At 41.4% G+C, this 21,044-nt stretch overlaps 1 protein-coding gene across 28 annotated transcripts in view; it reads right to left on the reverse strand.

The window, feature by feature from the left end:
* Positions 1-21,044, reverse strand: part of LOC106568684 (discs large homolog 1-like protein) — a 338,585-nt gene that overhangs the window by 291,865 nt on the left and 25,676 nt on the right. For all 28 annotated transcript variants that reach the window (XM_014139222.3, XM_014139214.3, XM_014139211.3 and 25 more), the window contains exon 3: positions 16,919-17,082. In XM_014139222.3, coding sequence (XP_013994697.2) covers positions 16,919-17,082 — 164 coding nt within the window. The remainder of the gene's footprint in view (positions 1-16,918; positions 17,083-21,044) is intronic.

Consider the following 21,044-nt stretch of genomic DNA (forward strand, 5'->3'; position numbering starts at 1 on the left):
ATTATAAGGCCAAGTCCTCCCAGATTTGCAAGTCCTAGGGCTTCCACTAGATGTCAACAGTCTTTAGAAAGAGGTTCAGGCTGGTTTTTGGAAAAATGAGCCAGAAATTGTAGTTGTTCTAGGTGGCTCCCATTTTGGCTGTAGTGTTTCCAAGTGCATGGAAGGGAGCGCGTTCTTTGGTATTGTTCTCCGGTAAAGACAACGATTCTCCATCTTAAATTTGATCATTTACGTATTAGGGTACCTAAGGTTTGATTATAAACGTTGTTTGACTTGTTTGGAAAAGTTTATTGGTAACGTTTGGGATTCATTTTGTATGCATTTTGATGGAGGGAATCTAGGTGTTTTATTGACTGAAGCGTGCCAGCTAAACTGAGTTATGGATATAAAGAAGGACATTATTGGACCATTTGTAATGTAAGTGGGACCTTTTGAGTGCCAACAGAAGAAGATTAAAGGTAAGGCATTTTTTCTCTCTCTCTATTTCTGACTTTCGTGTCGCACCTGCCTGGGTGAAATATGTTTTTCATGTGTTTGTATACGGGGCGCTGTCAGATAATTGCATGGTTTGCTTTCAACGTAAAGCCTTTTTGAAATCTGACACGGCGGCTGGATTAACAAGAATTGAAGCTTCATTTTGATGTATTACACTTGTGATTTTTTTTAAAGTTAAATATTCATAATACTGTAGTTTGAATTTCGCGGTTATTGGCCAGGTGGGACGCTACCGTCCCATAAAAAGTTAAGTAAAAACAGAAAATAGAAGTAGCAAATGATAAAACAACAAGCGAGGCTATATACAGGGGGTACCAGTACAGAGTCAATGTGTGAGGGCACCGGTTAGTTGAGGTAATGCATACATGTAGGTAGAGTTAACCTGTTAGGGCTAGGGGGCAGTATTGACACGGCTGGATAAAAAACATACCCGATTTAATCTGGTTACCACTCCTACCCAGTAACTAGAATATGCATATACTTATTACATATGGATAGAAAACATCCTAAATTTTCTCACATCGATCCGCCTGAAACTGGGACAACGGATGAGTAGAAAAAAACTCTATTTCTTGGAAATTGTTTTCGTACAGGTTTATGCAGAGTATAAGCATCCTGCGCGGCTAACCAATCATCCACTTGAGCAATGCCTAACCGGCTACCTGTTCCTTCAGCTATAGCTCTCTGTAAACGCTCCTTACCCCCATAAGACCCAGGGTTAGAGGGGTGTAATACACGTTTTTCATCCTTCCTGCCTCTCTGAGGTACAATAACATTGACCTGTTAGGGCTAGGGGGCAGTATTGACACGGCTGGATAAAAAACATACCCGATTTAATCTGGTTACCACTCCTACCCAGTAACTAGAATATGCATATACTTATCACATATGGATAGAAAACACCCTACATTTTCTAAAACTGTTTGAATGGTGTCTGTGAGTATAACAGAACTCAAATGGCAGGTCAAAACCTGAGAGATTCCTTTACAGGAAGTGGCCTGTCTGACCATTTGTTGAACTTCTTTTCCATCTCTATCATTTACTAAGGATCTCTGCTCTAACGTGACACTTCCCACGTCGTCCATAGGCGCTCAGAGCCCGGGAAAAAACAGAATGTCGTCATTCCAGCCCCAGGCTGAAACACATTATCGCCTTTCTCAAGTGGCCGATCAAGGGACACTGGCTTATGCGCGTGACCCCGACCGCCCCCGCCTTTGGGATTTTTTCCTCCGTTTGCCGAAAAGGAGATTCCCTGTCGGAATATTATCGCTTTTCTACGAGAAAAATGGCGTAAAAATTGATTTTAAACAGCGGTTGACATGCTTCGAAGTACGGTAATGGAATATTTAGAATTTTATTGTCACGAATTGCGCCATGCGCGTGACACTTCTTTACTATTTCGGATAGTGTCTGGAACGCACGAACAAAACGCCGCTATTCGGATATAACGATGGATTATTTTGGACCAAACCAACATTTGTTATTGAAGTAGCAGTCCTGGGTGTGTATTCTGACGAAGACAACAAAAGGTAATGAAACTTTTATAATAGTAAATATGATTATGGTGAGTGCTAAACTTGCCGGAAGCGTCCCACCTAGCCCATAGAGCCCATATACATAGAATATAAACAGAGTAGCAGCAGAGTAAAAGAGGGGTCTGGGTAGCCCTTTGATTAGCTGTTCAGGAGTATTATGGCTTGGGGGTAGAAGCTTTTAACTTCATTAGGGTAGGGGGCAGCATTCGGAATTTTGGATGAAAAGCGTGCCCAAATGAAACTGCCTGCTACTTCAGGCCCAGAAGCTAGTATAAGCATATAATTGGTATTTTTGGATAGAATACACTAAAGTTTCCAAAACTTAACCTCTTACAGCTAGACGTTCCGCTAGCGGAACACTGCTCCAATATCCAATGATAGGCGTGGCGCGAATTACAAATTCCTCAAAAATACAAAAACTTCAATTTTTCAAACATATGACTATTTCACAGCATTTTAAAGACAAGACTCTCGTTAATCTAACCACACTGTCCGATTTCAAAAAGGCTTTACAACGAAAACAAAACATTAGATTATGTCAGCAAAGTACCCAGCCAGAAATAATCAGACACCCATTTTTCAAGCTAGCATATAATGTCACATAAACCCAAACCACAGCTAAATGCAGCACTAACCTTTGATCTTCATCAGATGACAACCCTAGGACATTATGTTATACAATACATGCATGTTTTGTTCAATCAAGTTCATATTTATATCAAAAAACAGCTTTTTACATTAGCATGTGACTAGCATGTGACTAGCATTCCCACCGAACACTGCCGGTGAATTTACTAAATTACTCACGATAAACGTTACAAAAGCATAACAATTGTTTTAAGAATTATAGATACAGAACTCCTCTATGCACTCAATATGTCCAATTTTAAAATAGCTTTTCGGTGAAAGCACATTTTGCAATATTCTCAGTAGATAGCCCGGCATCACAGGGCTAGCTATTTAGACACCCAGCAAGTTTAGCACTCACCAAAGTCAGATTTACTATAAGAAAAATGTTATTACCTTTGGTGTTCTTCATCAGAATGCACTCCCAGGACTTCTACTTCAATAACAAATGTTGGTTTGGTTCAAAATAATCCATAGTTATATCCAAACAGCGGCGTTTTGTTCGTGCGTTCAAGACACTATCCGAAAGGGTAAATAAGGGTGACGAGCATGGCGCAATTCGTGACAAAATTTCTAAATATTCCATTACCGTACTTCAAAGCATGTCAACCGCTGTTTAAAATAAATTTGCCATTTTTCTCATAAAAAAGCGATAATATTCCGACCGGGAATCTACGTTTAGGTAAACAGACGAAAGAAAATAAAGCATTCGGTCGACTCGGGCACGCGCCTAAGCCCATAGTACTCTGATCGGCCACTTGCCAAAAGCGATAATGTGTTTCAGCCAGAGGCTGCCTCGATATCGTTCAGCTTTTCCCCGGGCTCTGAGAGCCTATGGGAGCCGTAGGAAGTGTCACGTTAGAGCAAAGATCCTCAGTCTTCAATAAAAAGAGCCAAGATGAAACACAACTTGTCAGACAGGCCACTTCCTGCATGGAAAGCCAATAATTATATGCATATTCTAGTTACTGGGCAGGAGTAGTAACCAGATTAAATCGGGTACGTTTTTTATCCGGCCGTGTCAATACTGCCCCCTAACAGGTTAAGCATTTCAAATGTCATGGTGTGGTGTGTAAACAATGTAACATGGACTAATCTATTTAAAAAAGCTTTTTCCATTCTTGAAATAGGAACCAAAAAATATAAACACCTTCATAAGTGTTTGAATGCTAACATCCGTTTGGATATCTGGACATTCGGTTAACCGTGCCCATCCCGCTCAAAGCAGTTCAGGCCTGAACGAGCAGCAGCCGGAGAGGAACACTGAGTTACCTATTAAAAATGCAGAGCGCTCTCTACCAACATCTTCATGTATGGTGGACCATGAGGCGCATACGTCAGAGAGCAGGGGTCAAAACATCCTTGGTGTATATAACAATGTTTCAGACTAAAACTCTAGTGATAGATGACATGGCTATAAGAGGTCACTCAGAAGGAACCTCCTGGTAGATAAGGCACAGTATGAGTATGTCCTGAAAGAGGGCAGGGGGAGAAGAGACAGCTTGGCAGAGAAGTACTGTGCCTTGAAATGCAGCACACTGATAAATATTTGATGTTAGTAGGATTCTGTGAATAGTGTGCCTCCATTTTCAAAGCAGGGTGCAGCCCCCATGGTGCTCCTTGTAAAACCACTGAGGCCGACAAGACCTGAAATTCCTTCAGAGAGAAGCGGTCTTCAAAGCAAAGGTAAAGATATGGAAAAATATAGGAGCTATCGCCACGCTGTGATCTGTGTGTTGTCAATGGAGTGTAGCGAGAAAGCGGCCATCTGAAATAGTGCCAAAGGTCCAGATTCGATGAGTAAATCTAAAGCTGGTCACACAGGTAAAAGTTGTACTTCCCTTATTCACTGTAATCGCGATAAATAATTTATATCTTGCAGACGTACTCACCAAGATAAAAGATGAAGTTGAAATTCATTTGAAAAGGGCTTCTCAAAGCAAAGCATGATGGTGCAAAAACTTTAAAAAACACTAACCCAAAACAAATATTTCTGAAACCCCAAAACTGCACACACCACTAAGAATCACTTGTCCAACATACGTCAGTGCTGGGAAATCTGGTCCAAAAAGCAGTGTCAACGAACTTTTGGTTCTACAGTACCTTCTGAAAGTATTCACACCCCTTGACTTAATCCACAATTGTTGCGTTACAGCTAGAAAATGTTTTCACACATGTATACACAATACTGCATAATGACGAATTTATTGTAAATTAAAGACAGAAATCTCACCCGAGTCAATACGTTAGAATCAAATTGTGCAGTGATTACAGCTGTGTGCCTGTCTGGGTAAGTCGAAGAGCTTTGCTCACCTGGATTGAACTAGTCACATAAATTGCATGGACTCCCTGTGTGCAATAGTGTTCATCATGATTTTTTAATGACTACTTCATCTCTGTACCCCACACATCCAATGTGGTCCCACAGTCAAGCAGTGTATTTGAAACACAGATTCAAACAAAGACCAGAGGTTTTCCAATGCCTCACAAAAGGGCACCTACTGGTAGATTCCAGGCACGACATTAACGCTCGTCAGCTCGCAAGTTAACCTGTTATGGATAGGGGGCAGTATATTCACGGCCGGATAAAAAACGTACCCAATTTAATCTGATTATTACTCCTGCCCAGAAACTAGAATATGCATATAATTATTAGCTTTGGATAGAAAACACTCCAAAGTTTCTAAAACTGTTTGAATTGTGTCTGTGAGTATAACAGAACTCATATGGCAGGCCAAAACCTGAGAAGATTCCAAACAGGAAGCGCCCTCTGACCATTTCTTAGCCTTCTTGATCATCTCTAACCAAAACAGGGGATCTCTGCTGTAACGTGACACTTCCTACGGCTCCCATGGGCTCTCAGAAGGCGGCAAAAAGCTGAATGGTGGCTTTGCAGGCCCTGGCTGAAAAACATCAGCGCATTTTGATAGTGGTCGATCAGAGAACAGAGACTGGAGGCGCGTGCACGAGGCGACCCCATGTTTTTATTCTTTCGTCTTTGAACGTAAACAACGACTCCCGGTAGGAATATTATCGCTTTTTTACGAGAAAAATAGCATAAAAATTGATTTTAAACAGCGGTTGACAAGCTTCGAAGTACGGTAATAGAATATTTAGAAATTTTGTGACACGAAACGCGTCGGGCGCGTAACCCTTCGTCACCCTTGGATAGTGTCTTGAACGCGCGAACAAAACGCCGCTATTTGGATATAACTATGGATTATTTTGAACCAAACTAACATTTGTTATTGAAGTAGCAGTCCTGGGAGTGCATTCTGACGAAGAACAGCAAAGGTAATCAAACTTTAATAGTAAATCGGAGTTTGGTGAGGGTCAAACTTGGTGGGTGTCAAAATAGCTAGCCGTGATGGCTGGGCTATCTACTCAGAATATTGCAAAATGTGCTTTCACCGAAAAGCCATTTTAAAATCGGACATAGCGAGTGCATAAAGGAGTTCTGTATCTATAATTCTTAGTTAGTGCTGCATTTAGCTGTGGTTTTGTTTTTTGTGACATATGCTAGCTTGAAAAATGGGTGTCTGATTATTTCTGGCGGGGTACTCTGCTGACATAATATAATGTTTTGCTTTCGTTGTAAAGCCTTTTTGAAATCGGACAGTGTGGTTAGATTAACGAGAGTTGTCTTTAAAATGGTGTAAAATAGTCATATGTTTGAAAAATTGAAGTTTTTGCATTTGAGGTATTTGAATATCGCGCCACGGGATTACACTGGCTGTTGAGTAGGTGGGACGCAAGCGTCCCACCTAGCCCATAGAGGTTAAACTCATTCACAATTCCTGACATTTAATCCTTGTAAAAATGCCCTGTCTTAGGTCAGTTAGGATCACCACACCATTTTAAGAATGTGAAATGTCAGAATAATAGTAGAGAGAATTATTTCTTTCAGCTTTTATTTCTTTCAGATTCCCAGTGGGTCAGAAGTCCGCATACACTCAATTAGTATTTGGTAGCATTGCCTTTAAATTGTTTAACTTGGTTCAAATGTTTCAGGTAGCCTTCCACAAGCTTCCCACAATAAGTTGGGTGAATTTTGGCCCATTACTCCTGACAGAGCTGGTGTAACTGAGTCAGGTTAGTAGGCCTCCTTGCTCACACACACATTTTCAGTTCTGCCCACAAATGTTCTATGGGATTGAGGTCAGGGCTTTGTGATGGCCACTCCAATACCTTGACTTTGTTGTCCTTAAGCAATTTTGCCACAAATTTGGAAGTATGCTTGGAGACATTGACCATTTGGAAGACCCATTTGCAACCAAGCTTTAACTTCCTGACTGATGTCTTAAGATGTTGCTTCAATATATCCACATAATTTTACCTCATGATGCCATCTAGTTTGCTAAGTGCACCAGTCCCTCCTGCAGCAAAGAACCCCCACAACATGATGCTACCACCCCCGTGCTTCACGGTTGGGATGGTGTTTTTCAGCTTGCAAGCCTCCCCCTTTTTCCTACAAAAACATAACGATGGTTATTATGGCCAAACAGTTCTATTTTTGTTTCATCAGACCAGAGGACATTTCTCCAAAAAGTACAATCTTTGTCCCCATGTGCAGTTGCAAACCGCAGTCTGGCTTTTTTAAATCGCGGTTTTGGAGCAGTGGCTTCTTCCTTGCTGAGTGACCTTTCAGGTTGTGTCGATATAGACTCGTTTAAACGGTGGATATAGATACTTTTGTACCCATTTCCTCCAACACCTTCACAAGGTCCTTTTTGCGGTTGTTCTGGGATTGATTTGCACTTTTCACACCAAAGCACGTTCATCACGTCTCCTTCCTGAGCGGTATGACGGCTGCGTGGTTCCATGGTGTTTATACTTGCGTACCTGTGAAGGTCTACAATTTTTTCTGAGATCGTTTTAATTTTCCCATGATGTCAAGCAAAGAGGCACTGAGTTTGATGGTAGGCCTTGAAAAACAACCACCTCCAATTGACTCAAATGATGTCAATTAGCCTATCAGAAGCTTCTAAAGCCATGACATTTTCTGGAATTTTCCAAGCTGTTTACAGGCACAGTCAACTTAGTTGATGTAAACTTCTGACCCACTGGAATTGTGATATAGTGAATGAGTGAAATAATCTGTCTGTAAACAACTGTTGGAAAAATTACTTGTGCCATGCTCAAAATAGATGTCCTAACCGACTTACCAAAACTATAGTTTGTAAACAACAAATGTGTGGAGTGGTTGAAAAACGAGTTAATGACTCCAACCTAAGTGTATGTAAACTTTCGACTTCAACTGCATCTTCATTGCAAAGGGTTTATGAAAACTTAGGACACTAAAGGGGCCTTTCTACTGACTCCGAAAAACACCAAAACAAAGATGCCCAGGGTCCCTGCTCATCTGTGTAAACGTGCCTTAGGCATGCTGCAAGGAGGCATGAGGACTGCAGATGTCGCCACGGCAATAAATTGCAATGTACGTACTGTGAGACACCTAAGACAGCGCTACAGGGAGACAACACCTGCACAGGATTTGGAGGATGGTCCGTCATGGTCTGGGGCGGTGTGTCACAGCATCATCAGAATGAGCTTGTCATTGCAGGCAATCTCAACGCTGTGTGTTACAGGGAAGACATCCTCCTCCCTCATGTGGTACCCTTCCTGATGGCTCATCCTGACATGACCCTCCAGCATGACAATGCCACCAGCCATATTGCACATTCTGTGCGTGATATCCTGCAAGATAAGATGTCAGTGTTCTGCCAAGGCCAGCGAAGAGCCCGGATCTCAATCCCATAGAGCACGTCTTGGACCTGTTCGATCGGAGGGTGAGGGCTAGGGCCATTCCCCCCAGGAATGTCTGGGAACTTGCAGGTGCCTTGGTGGAAGAGTGGGGTAACATCCCACAGCAAGAATTGGCAAATCTGGTGCAGTCCATGAGAAGGAGATGCACTGCAGTACTTAATGCAGCTGGTGGCCATGCCCCCCCCCCCCCCCCCCCCCCCCTTTGTTCAGGGACACATTCAATTCATGCAAGTCACGTCTGTGGAACTTGTTCAGTTTTTTGTCTCAGTTGTTGAATCTTATGTTCATACAAATATTTACACGTTAAATTTGCTGAAAATAAATGCAGTTGACAGTGAGAGGACTTATCTTTTGAGTTTACATCATTTTTATTTATTTATTAAAGGCACACATAGCCTACATATCTACACATACAAACTATCAAGTGGAGAGGCATTGTGTCCTCCTCCCGACAACTCCATTGTGTCCTCCTCCCAGAGTGCTAAGAACCTTGGCGTGACCCTGGACAACACCCTGTCGTTCTCCACTAACATCAAGGCGGTGATCCGATCCTGTAGGTTCATGCTCTACAACAGTCGCAGAGTACGACCCTGCCTCACACAGGAAGCGGCGCAGGTCCTAATCCAGGCACTTGTCATCTCCCGTCTGGATTACTGCAACTCGCTGTTGGCTGGGCTACCTGCCTGTGCCATTAAACCCCTACAACTCATCCAGAACGCCGCAGCCCGTCTGGTGTTCAACCTTCCCAAGTTCTCTCACGTCACCCCGCTCCTCCGCTCTCTCCACTGGCTTCCAGTTGAAGCTCGCATCCGCTACAAGACCATGGTGCTTGCCTACGGAGCTGTGAGGGGAACGGCACCTCCGTACCTTCAGGCTCTGATCAGGCCCTACACCCAAACAAGGGCACTGTGTTCATCCACCTCTGGCCTGCTGGCCCCCCTACCTCTGAGGAAGCACAGTTCCCGCTCAGCCCAGTCAAAACTGTTCGCTGCTCTGGCACCCCAAATGGTGGAACAAGCTCCCTCACGACGCCAGGACAGCGGAGTCAATCACCACCTTCCGGAGACACCTGAAACCCCACCTCTTTAAGGAATACCTAGGATAGGATAAAGTAATCATTCTAACCCCCCCCCCCTTAAAAGATTTAGATGCACTATTGTAAAGTGGTTGTTCCACTGGATATCATAAGGTGAATGCACCAATTTGTAAGTCGCTCTGGATAAGAGCGTCTGCTAAATGACTTAAATGTAAAAATGTAAATGTAAATGCAAATGCATTGCGCCATGAGGTGTTGCTTTATCGGTTTGAAACCAGGTTTGCTGTACATTTGAGCAATAAGACGGAATGGAGTTCATGCAATAATGGTGCTATACAATACTGTACTCTAACTGTATTTGGGGATTGTGAAAAGACCCCTGGTGGCATGTCTTTTGGGGTAAGCGTGTGTCAGAGCTGTGTGTAAGTTGACTATGCAAATAATTTGGAATATTACACATTGTTTCTTATAAAAATAAGTGGTGCAGTCAGTCTCTCCTCAACTCTAAGCCAAGAGAGTCTGGCATGCATAATATTTATATTAAGCCCTCTGATTACAATGAAGAGCAAGGCGTGCCGCTCTGTTCTGGGACAGCTTCAGCTTAACTAGGTCTTTCCTTCCAGCACTCGACCACACGACTGGACAATAATCAAGATAAGACAAAACTATAGTCTACAAGACTTGCTTTTTGGAGTGCGGTGTCAAAAAAGAAGAGCGTCTCTATATATTACACACAGACCTCTCCCCATCTTTACAACCGTTGAATATATACATTTTGACCATGACAGTTTACAATCTAAGGTAACGCCAAGTAATTTAGTCTCAACTTGTTCAACAGCCACACCATTCATTACCAGATTCAGCTGAGGTCTGGAACTTAGGGAATGATTTATACCAAAAACAATGCTCTTAGTTTTAGAGATGTTCATACCAGTTTATTACTGACCATCCATTCCAAAACAGACTGCAATTCTTTGTTAAGGGTTTCAGTGAATTCATTATCTGTGGTTGCTGATGAGTATATGGTTAAATCATCAGCATACATGGACACACATGCTGTTTAATGCCAATGGCAAGTCATTGGTAAAAATCAAAAACAAGAGTAGAGGGCCTAGAGAGCTGCCCTGCGGAACAGCACACTTTACGTGTTTTACATTACAGAAGCTTCCATTAACCTGTTAGGGCTAGGGGGCAGCATTTGCACGTCTGGATAAAAAAAATGTACCCGATTTAATCTGGTTACTAATCCTACCCAGTAACTAGAATATGCATATACTTATTATATATGGATAGAAAACACTCTAAAGTTTCTAAAACTGTTTGAATGGTGTCTGTGAGTATAACAGAACTCATTTGGCAGGCAAAACCCTGAGACATTTTCTGACAGGAAGTGGATACCTGATGTGTTGTATTGACTTTAAACCTATCCCATTGAAAAACACAGGGGCTGAGGAATATTTTGGCACTTCCTATTGCTTCCACTAGATGTCACCAGCCTTTACAAAGTGTTTTGAGTCTTCTGGAGGGAGATCTGACCGAACAAGAGCCATGGAACGATGATGTCCCATTAGACACCTGGCGCGCGAGTTCATGTTGGGTACCCTCGTTCCAATACGTTATAAAAGAGTATGCATTCGTCCACCTTGAATATTATTCATGTTCTGGTTAAAAAAGGCCCTAATGATTTATGCTATACAACGTTTGACATGTTTGAACGAACGGAAATATATTTTTTCCCCTCGTTCATGACGAGAAGTCCGGCTGGCTTAGATCATGTGCTAACAAGACGGAGATTTTTGGACATAAATGATGAGCTTTTTTGAACAAAACTACATTCGTTATGGACCTGTGATACCTGGAAGTGACATCTGATGAAGAGAATCAAAGGTAATGGATTATTTACATAGTATTTTCGATTTTAGATCTCCCCAACATGACGTCTAGTCTGTATCGCAACGCGTATTTTTCTGGGCGCAGTGCTCAGATTATTGCAAAGTGTGATTTCCCAGTAAGGTTATTTTTAAATCTGGCAAGTTGATTGGGTTCAAGAGATGTAAATCTATAATTCTTTAAATGACAATATAATATTTTACCAATGTTTTCTAATTTTAATTATTTAATTTGTGGTGTTGACTTGACTGCCGGTTATTGGAGGGAAACGATTTCCTCAACATCAATGCCATAGTAAAACGCTGTTTTTGGATATAAATATGAACTTGATAGAACTAAAAATGCATGCATTGTCTAACATAATGTCCTAGGAGTGTCATCTGATGGAGATTGTAAAAGGTTAGTGCATCATTTTAGCTGGTTTTATGGTTTTGGTGACCCTGTCTTTGACTTGACAAAACATTACACACAACTCTTGTAAATGTACTGTCCTAACATACTCTAAATTTATGCTTTCGCCGTAAAACCTTTTTGAAATCGTAAAACGTGGTTAGATTAAGGAGATGTTTATCTTTCAAAGGGTGTAAAATAGTTGTATGTTTGAAAAATTTGAATTTTTACATTTATTTGGATTCAAATTTGCCGCTCTTGAAATGCACCTGCTGTTGATGGAGTGCACCACGGGTGGCACGCTAGCGTCCCACCTAGCCCATAGAGGTTAAAGAAGACCCTCAGTTCTATTAGATAGACACCTCTGAATCCATAATATGGCTTGAAAAGCCATAACATAAGTTCTCAACAGGTTATGGTCAATAATATCAAAGGCTGCACTACAACAGTACAGCTCACAATCTTCTTATCAATTTCCTATTAACAAATCAGTCATTTGTGTCAGTGCAGTACATGTCGAGTGCCCTTCTCTATAAGCATGCTGAAAGTCTTGATTTGTTTACAGAGAAATAGCATTGTATTTGGTCATTGTATTTTCTAACAGTTTTGTAAGAGCTGGCAGCAAGCTGATAGGTCTGTTAGAAACAGTAAAGGCTCCTTTACCACTCTTGGATAGCGGAAAGACTCTGGCTTCTCAAGCCTGAGTACAAAAGACTTTCCTCTAAAGATATGACAGCTTGGAATGGCTCTAGAGTCAGCTACCATCCTCAGCAGCTTTCCATGTAAATTGTCAATGCCAGGAGGTTTATCATTATTGATCAATAAAAACAAAATCCACCTCTCCCATACTAACTTTCAATGCATTTCTTTCAATATGATTTGCTATGCTTGAGTACGATGGCTAAGTTTGTTGGCATGTCCTGCCTCATTGGCAAACTGAGGGCGAACTGAAGTAATCATTAAAATAACTGCCAACGTCAAAATGGTTGTGATAAAAGGCATCTGATTCAATGAAAGATGGAGTTGAATGTCTTTCTGCCCATAATTTCATTTAAAGTACTCCAACGTTATTTTCCATCACTTTATATCATTGATCATGGCTTCATAATAGTTTCTTCTTACTGTTGAGTTTAGTCACAATTTCTCAATTTGCAGTAAGTAAGCCAGTCAGATGTGCAGCCAGCCTTATTAGCCACTCCTTTTGACCCATTTCTTTCAACCATATAGTTTTTCCATTCCTCATCAGTCCATGGAGCCTTAACAGTTCTAACAGTCAGTTTCTTAACAGGTGCATGTTTATCAATAATTGGAAGAAGCTATTTTTTTTTAAATAATCAAGTGCAGCGTCTGGATGCTCCTTATTAATCACATGATTCCCATAGATTGGAAAGCAGCTGCTGTCATCCCCCTCTTCAAAGGAGGTGACACTCTTGACCCAAATTGCTACAGACCTATATCCATCCTACCCTGCCTTTCTAAGGTCTTCGAAAGCCAAGTCATCAAACAGATTACCGACCATTTCGAATCCCACCGCACCCTCTCCGCTATGCAATCTGGTTTCAGAGCTGGTCATGGGTGCACCTCAGCCACGCTCAAGGTCCTAAACGACATCGTAACCGCCATCGATAAAAAACAATACTGTGCTGCCGTATTCATTGACCTGGCCAAAGCTTTTGACTCTTAATCACCACATCCTCATCGGCAGACTCAGTAGCCTTGGTTTCTCAAACGATTGCGTCGCCTGGTTCACCAACTACTTCTCTGACAGACTTCAGTGTGTCAAATCGGAGGGCCTGCTGTACGGACCTCTGGCAGTCTCTATGGGGATACCACAGGGTTCAATTCTTGGGCCAACTCTTTTCTCTGTATACATCAATGATGTCGCTCTTGCTGCTGGTGAATCTCTGATCCACCTCTACGCAGACGACACCATTCTGTATACTTCTGGCCCTTCTTTGGACACTGTTAACCTCTATGGGCTAGAGGTGCACTCCAACAGCAGGTGCATTTCAAGAGCGGCAAATTTGAATCCAAATAAATGTCAAAATTCAAATTTTTCAAACATACAACTATTTTACACCCTTTGAAAGATAAACATCTCCTTAATCTAACCACGTTTTACGATTTCAAAAAGGTTTTACGGCGAAAGCATAAATTTAGAGTATGTTAGGACAGTACATTTACAAGAGTTGTGTGTAATGTTTTGTCAATTCAAAGACAGGGTCACCAAAACCATAAAAGCAGCTAAAATGATGCACTAACCTTTTACAATCTCCATCAGATGACACTCCTAGGACATTATGTTAGACAATGCATGCATTTTTAGTTCTATCAAGTTCATATTTATATCCAAAAACAGCGTTTTACTATGGCATTGATGTTGAGGAAATCGTTTCCCTCCAATAACCGGCAGTCAAGTCAACACCACAAATTAAATAATTAAAATTAGAAAACATTGGTAAAATATTATATTGTCATTTAAAGAATTATAGATTTACATCTCTTGAACCCAATCAACTTGCCAGATTTAAAAATAACCTTACTGGGAAATCACACTTTGCAATAATCTGAGCACTGCGCCCAGAAAAATACGCGTTGCGATACAGACTAGACGTCATGTTAGGGAGATCTAAAATCGAAAATACTATGTAAATAATCCATTACCTTTGATTCTCTTCATCAGATGTCACTTCCAGGTATCACAGGTCCATAACGAATGTAGTTTTGTTCAAAAAAGCTCATCATTTATGTCCAAAAATCTCCGTCTTGTTAGCACATGATCTAAGCCAGCCGGACTTCTCGTCATGAACGAGGGGAAAAAATATATTTCCGTTCGTTCAAACATGTCAAACGTTGTATAGCATAAATCATTAGGGCCTTTTTTAACCAGAACATGAATAATATTCAAGGTGGACGAATGCATACTCTTTTATAACGTATTGGAACGAGGGTACCCAACATGAACTTGCGCGCCAGGTGTCTAATGGGCCATCATCGTTCCATGGCTCTTGTTTGGTCAGATCTCCCTCCAGAAGACTCAAAACACTTTGTAAAGGCTGGTGACATCTAGTGGAAGCAATAGGAAGTGCCAAAATATTCCTCAGCCCCTGTGTTTTTCAATGGGATAGGTTTAAAGGTAATACAACACATCAGGTATCCACTTCCTGTCAGAAAATGTCTCAGGGTTTTGCCTGCCAAATGAGTTCTGTTATACTCACAGACACCATTCAAACAGTTTTAGAAAATTTAGGGTGTTTACTATCCATATGTAATAAGTATATGCATATTGTAGTTACTGGGTAGGAGTGGTAACCAGATTAAATCGGGTATGTTTTTTTATCCAGCCGTGTCAATACTGCCCCCTAGCCCTAACAGGTTAACAACCCTCCAGACGAGCTTCAATGCCATTCAACTCTCCTTCCGTGGTCTCCAACTGCTCCTAAACACAAGTAAAACTAAATGCATGCTCTTCAACCGATCGCTGCCTGCACCTGCCCGCCTGTCCAGCATCACTTCTCTGGACGGTTGTAACTTAGAATTTGTGGACAGCTACAAATACCTAGGTGTCTGGTTAGACTGTAAACTCGCCTTCCAGACTCACATCAATCATCTCCAATCCAAAGTTAAATCTAGAATTGGCTTCCTATTTCGCAACAAAGCATCCTTCACTCATGCTGCCAAACATACCCTCGTAAAACTGACCATCCTACCAATCCTCGACTTCGGCGATGTCATTTACAAAATAGCCTCCAATACCCTACTCAACAAGCTGGATGCAGTCTATCACAGTGCCATCCGTTTTGTCACCAAAGCCCCATATACTACCCACCACTGCGACCTGTACGCTCTCGTTGGCTGGCCTTCGCTTCATAATCGTCGCCAAACACATTGGCTCCAGGTCATCTACAAGACCCTGCTAGGTAAAGTCCCCCCTTATCTCCGCTCACCATAGCAGCACCCACCTGTAGCACGCGCTCCAGCAGATATATCTCTCTGGTCACTCCTAAAGCCAACTCCTCCTTTGGTCGTCTCTCCTTCCAGTTCTCTGCTGCCAATGACTGGAACGAACTACAAAAATCTCTGAAACTGGAAACACTTATCTCCCTCACTAGTTTTAAGCACCAGCTATCAGAGCAGCTCCCAGATCACTGCACCTGTACATAGCCCATCTATAATTTAGCCCAAACAACTACCTCTTCCCCTACTGTATTTATTTTTGTCCTTTGCACCATATTATTTATATTTTAACTTTGAACTTTCTTCAAACTACAAATCTACCATTCCAGTGTTTTACTTGCTATACTTTATTTACTTTGCCACCATGGCCTTTTTTGCCTTTACCTCCCTTATCTCACATCATTTGATCACATTGTATATAGTCTTATTTTTTTCTACTGCATCATTGATTGTATGTTGTTTTACTCCATGTGTAACTCTGTTTTTGTATGTTGTCGAACTGCTTTGCTTTATCTTGGCCAGGTCGCAATTGTAAATGAGAACTTGTTCTCAACTTGCCTACCTGGTTAAATAAAGGTGAAATAAAAATAAAATAAATAAAACATCAGACCAACAAATATTTGTATAAGAGTCATAGCAAAATATTTTCTATGATCTCATACACTATTTAAGGCCCAGCTTTTGGAACTTTGACTTTCACCACGAAGAGAATGATACAGATATGTATAATTAAGCAGTTCTGTGTAGTACAGATTAGGGACCCTTCCGGTTACCGTAATTCCGGAACCGGATGTAAACACACTTCACCTACTGTAGTTCAATAACCAAAACAAATTCTAACTTAAGGTGTCATGTTCTGCAGACATTATGAATCTTAATTCGGAGCAGTTATTTAAGAGTTTTAGGAACACATGGTCACAAAAACATTTTTACTGTAATTGTTTGCATCTGCACAGCTCTTCCATTAAAATGTGCCATTGTGAAATAAATGTTTTTTGTTTGGCATGCATTTTAAAGTAAAAGCGTAATTCTGTTAGATGAAGGGAAATTCCTATTTCACATGTGAAGCACCTCCCTGACATGAGATGGGGGCAAGGGCCCTATACAAAAGACAGAGAAAATACAAACAAAACAAAAACAATTCCACATGTCTTATCCCCAAGTGACCAATGATGCTACATACTCTATATACCGTCACTGACCATGAATCGTTCCCTCTTACCTCTATGCTGGTGCTAAGGCTTGGCAGAGTGTCTGAGGTCACCGTTGTGCTTTGGAGGCTAGAGAAATCCCACAGGTTGACCGGCGGCATGGGCTCCGACATCTTCGGGGACTCCACACATTTCTGATTATCCAATAAGGTCACTTCGTAAAATTCCTGGATATCTGCAGCAAGACAGGAGAGTTTAGTTCCATTTATTTAGTTTGCTTATTTGGACAGAAAAAAAGAGCATTCAAAACAAAGTTGTTTTTAAACATATAGGGAAAAAAGGACAAATGTGTGATGCGTTTATGCTGGCATTCATTTCTTCCTGTTAGTCTGTAGTACTCCATTACTTTCCTCTGGTGTTATTCTGCATCACATCAACTTTTTGGGTCATTACAACTCACAACAGCCATGTCTTCAGTAACATGGCAACTCAACGAGAGAGAGACCAAGTGCTACCAAATACACCCAGCTAGAGAACTAATACATCAATATACTGGTGTAATAAACTGATAGCTGAATTTAATTATTGGGAAGCAGGATCTGAGTTGGCTGGGGTCAGCAGTCAGTTTAAAATTATGATCTCCAGGAACATCCGGCAGGAATCCTGCCATAGCTGTAGGCATATTCAGACTGACGTTCTGAGGAAAGGAACTGACATGATTACCCGTCCTAAACTGGAGTTGATTACCAGTGTTGGTGTATGTTAAAAATAGTTACGTAAACTGGAATGAACCACCCAAGATAGACATGGTAGCTGCAGTGAGCTTGGAAGGGGAGGAGGGGCTGTAAAGGACATGCACAGCTGTCACAACTTTCATCGGGTTACACTCGAGCGTGGCACAGAGGTCAGTTGCTTATTCTTGTCTGAGCAACAACTGGACTTGGCAAGAGAGACTACCCTGTGTAAAATTCTCTGTGTGCCTTCCATGACAAACATTTAAGAAGCTATACAAATCTCATGAGGGCTGTTGCGGTGACCGTATTACCTCCACAACGGCAGTCACGAGTCATAAAGGCAGTCAAATTCCACATAAACCATTTAGTCACCGTAATTAAGCTTCTCCAAGCTCTGATGCTGCTGCTGGTCATTACTAGCTTACCAAACTCAACAATAAAAAGAATTACATGCATAATTTCATTTGCAGTCACTTTTGATAATGGTGTTTCCGCTAATGGAACATTCATGCTTATAGCCTACTGCCATGCTTATGTGAAATAGCCTAATAGTTTATCAACAATTTAAGCAAAACGTTCTGATCTGTTGCGTCAGCCACATAAAAAAAATGTAATGCTAGTGATTGTATTAATTTGGAATCTATCGCATCCCACAACTGTTGTAGACAGTTTGGAATATTTCTCGCACAGAATAGGTCGACTTTTGTACTGTGGGGGATAGTAGATTGACATAGGCTAGTGCTTTTGATGTTCATTAGGCCTACTCATCTTGTTGGCTGATGAAAAATGTGGACAGTTCTTCCAATATGCACCTCGGAATTGGGTAAGAACGTCCCCGATGTGTCTGTCTTAACTTGTTGCCTGTGATAAAGACCCGATCATGTGATGGAGAGCTGTGTGAGTGAGAGACGCTTCAGATTGTGCAGCACACTCAGGGAGAAGGGCACAAACGTAGCACTCCGGTTCGCAAAAGGCAAGGATTTTTTTAGAGTGCATTACGGGGATGCCACCGTGAAATTCGAGGCATTATCAACTGCTTGTCAAATTGTGAATGAGAGATTATTGGCGTGAGTACAGTCTGCACAAAAAAAAATAATCAGAGCACATGCCTTTCAAGTAACTTTTTTCAAATCATTAGTCTCATCATGCAGCCTTACAATGTATTAAAAATCTAAACATATAGCCCAATGTTTGTAGAACTGAATAGGAATACCTATTTCTTTAACCGCTCAATAGCCGCATGTGCGCACTCCCTCAAATCATTCGGAGAAAATAGTTATAATTTATTCAGCTTTGTTCAATTGTATTCGTCATACTATAAAATATCAAATAATTCTATGGAATAAGCAAATTGTGTCTGCTAAATGAACTAGTGTAGCCCACAGCCATTTGGAATAGCCACATCAGGACAACTCAAAGTATGCTATCGTTATTCTGAAATACACTATTTCCTTCATATCATGCTTCTTTAGACCTGGCGTAAAAAAAAATCTGGATTTATGACATTTACATGGATTTAAGACTTTTTAAAATGGCTTGTAGGCTGTGTGTGGAAGCCAAGAGAAGCTAAATGTTTTTGTTAATTAACGGTCAATTACTGTGAGACCGACAGTTATTTGCTTGACAATCACCGGCTGACGAAATGTGACCACCACAGCCCTAATCTCTTCACATGAATAAACTGCTTAAGTATTGAAAAATGCACTAAACCAAGTCTGTGGAATTGATCTTTAGATCTAGGCGTAACAGTAAGTAGCCTAACTCATTTCAGTTTAGTGTTTATTTTTCATACAATCATTGCAGAAAGCAATAACAGGCCTAGGACTACATTTTTAGCAACTTCAGTATCTTTGTTTGATTAATTTGTTACTTTTGACCCCTTTTCATAATATCCATTTCGTAGTTACAGTCTTGTCCAGTCGCTGCAACTCCTGTACGGACTTGGGAGAGGCGAAGGTCGAGAGCCATGCGTCCCCCGAAACACGACCATTGCTTAACCTGGAAGCAAGCCGTACTAATGTGTCTCCCAGTCGCGGCCAGCTGCGACACAGCCTGGGATCAAACCTGGGTCTGTAGTAACGCCCCAAGCACTGTGACACAGCGCCTTAGACCGTGGCGCAACTCAGGAGAGCCTGAGTGAATTTTTCTTGACTCAAGTGTTAACATTCTGTGAGGAAGTAATCACCAACTTGAAGGAATCTTTCCCTGTAGTACAACCATTCCTTCCAAATGACAAGTAGTTAAGTAAATACTGCAGGCATATGTCAACTGACCACACAAGTCACGGGCTGCAAAAGAGATGGACTCACGTTTTCAGTTAGCCAGATTCTCTAAAAGATTGTATTAGGTCGGTGGTCACCAACCGGTCGATCGCAATCGACTGGTCAATCTAAGGAATTCCTAGGCAATCACCAAACATTTCTGGAAAAATAACGATAAAGCCTTGAGTTCCTATTTTGGGGGTTTTATTTCGCACTGTTGGCGGAGGTGCACTTGATTCAACAGCCCAAGCGCTGGGAAGGCAAAGTATTCCCATTTTGAACAATGTGTCTGAAGGTAGAACTCCACCTACCCTGCAGGCCCAGAAAGCAAATTGCACCTATAGGCCTACCCCTGGCCAATCAGAAAGGCCCGATCACCGTATCCGCACAGTTTCCTTGAGCCATGGACTATAAAAAGTAGCTTCGAAATGCACAGCAAAGTTGATACTGGGATATTTGAAAACGTTTAAAACCATGATATGTGACTAAGCAAATACCGAAAAGAGCTGCTGCTTTTGTGTAAGTTAATGTTTAAGTAGTTATTCAGCACTGTCAACACTTTGTTCAACACCTTTATAAGCCATAAAACGTGCATTTTCCCTACTTCCACAGGCTAAAACCCGCACTGCTGCCGCAATGAATGAGTATGGCAAAGTGTTCCGATAAGCTTGCATTATTAGTGGCTTGTCTTTTGAATAGATTTATATTCCACTTTCTTTGGTCATAGGAGTAACATGAATTGGTACATGAGGCAGAATGGAGTGCAACTTGAGTTTCACCGTCAGCTTTGTTACAAGCTTTGGTACTTTCATTTATATTTTGGAGGTTGGACTTTAGCACATTAGGTTTTCTTGCCGGGGAACGTAACAACTTGAAAACTGCGTCCCCTTTTCTCAGTGGAGGAAAGGCCTGTGAAAGGCCGGTGAGTTGGGTGAGAGGCAGCCTCACCGCTGCTACCTCCCTCCCCTCGGACTGACCATCAGATGCAGGCTTATCAGTCCAGAAAAATAGCTAATTATGCTCACTTAGCTGTGCCTCACAAGTAATTCAACAAAGTATCTATTATAAGGGTGGTCATATACCATTTTTTTTTTTAAATAGAATTTCAAAATGATCTGAGAAAAACAATTTGACTTGGAAAGTGATCTTGACTCAAAGGTTGGTAACCCCTACTAGGTGAACCATACCGACCACATGTTGGG

This window comes from Salmo salar, chromosome 14 (assembly GCF_965601325.2).
Source record: "Salmo salar chromosome 14, fSalSal1, whole genome shotgun sequence".
Classification (NCBI taxonomy): Eukaryota; Metazoa; Chordata; class Actinopteri; order Salmoniformes; family Salmonidae; genus Salmo; species Salmo salar.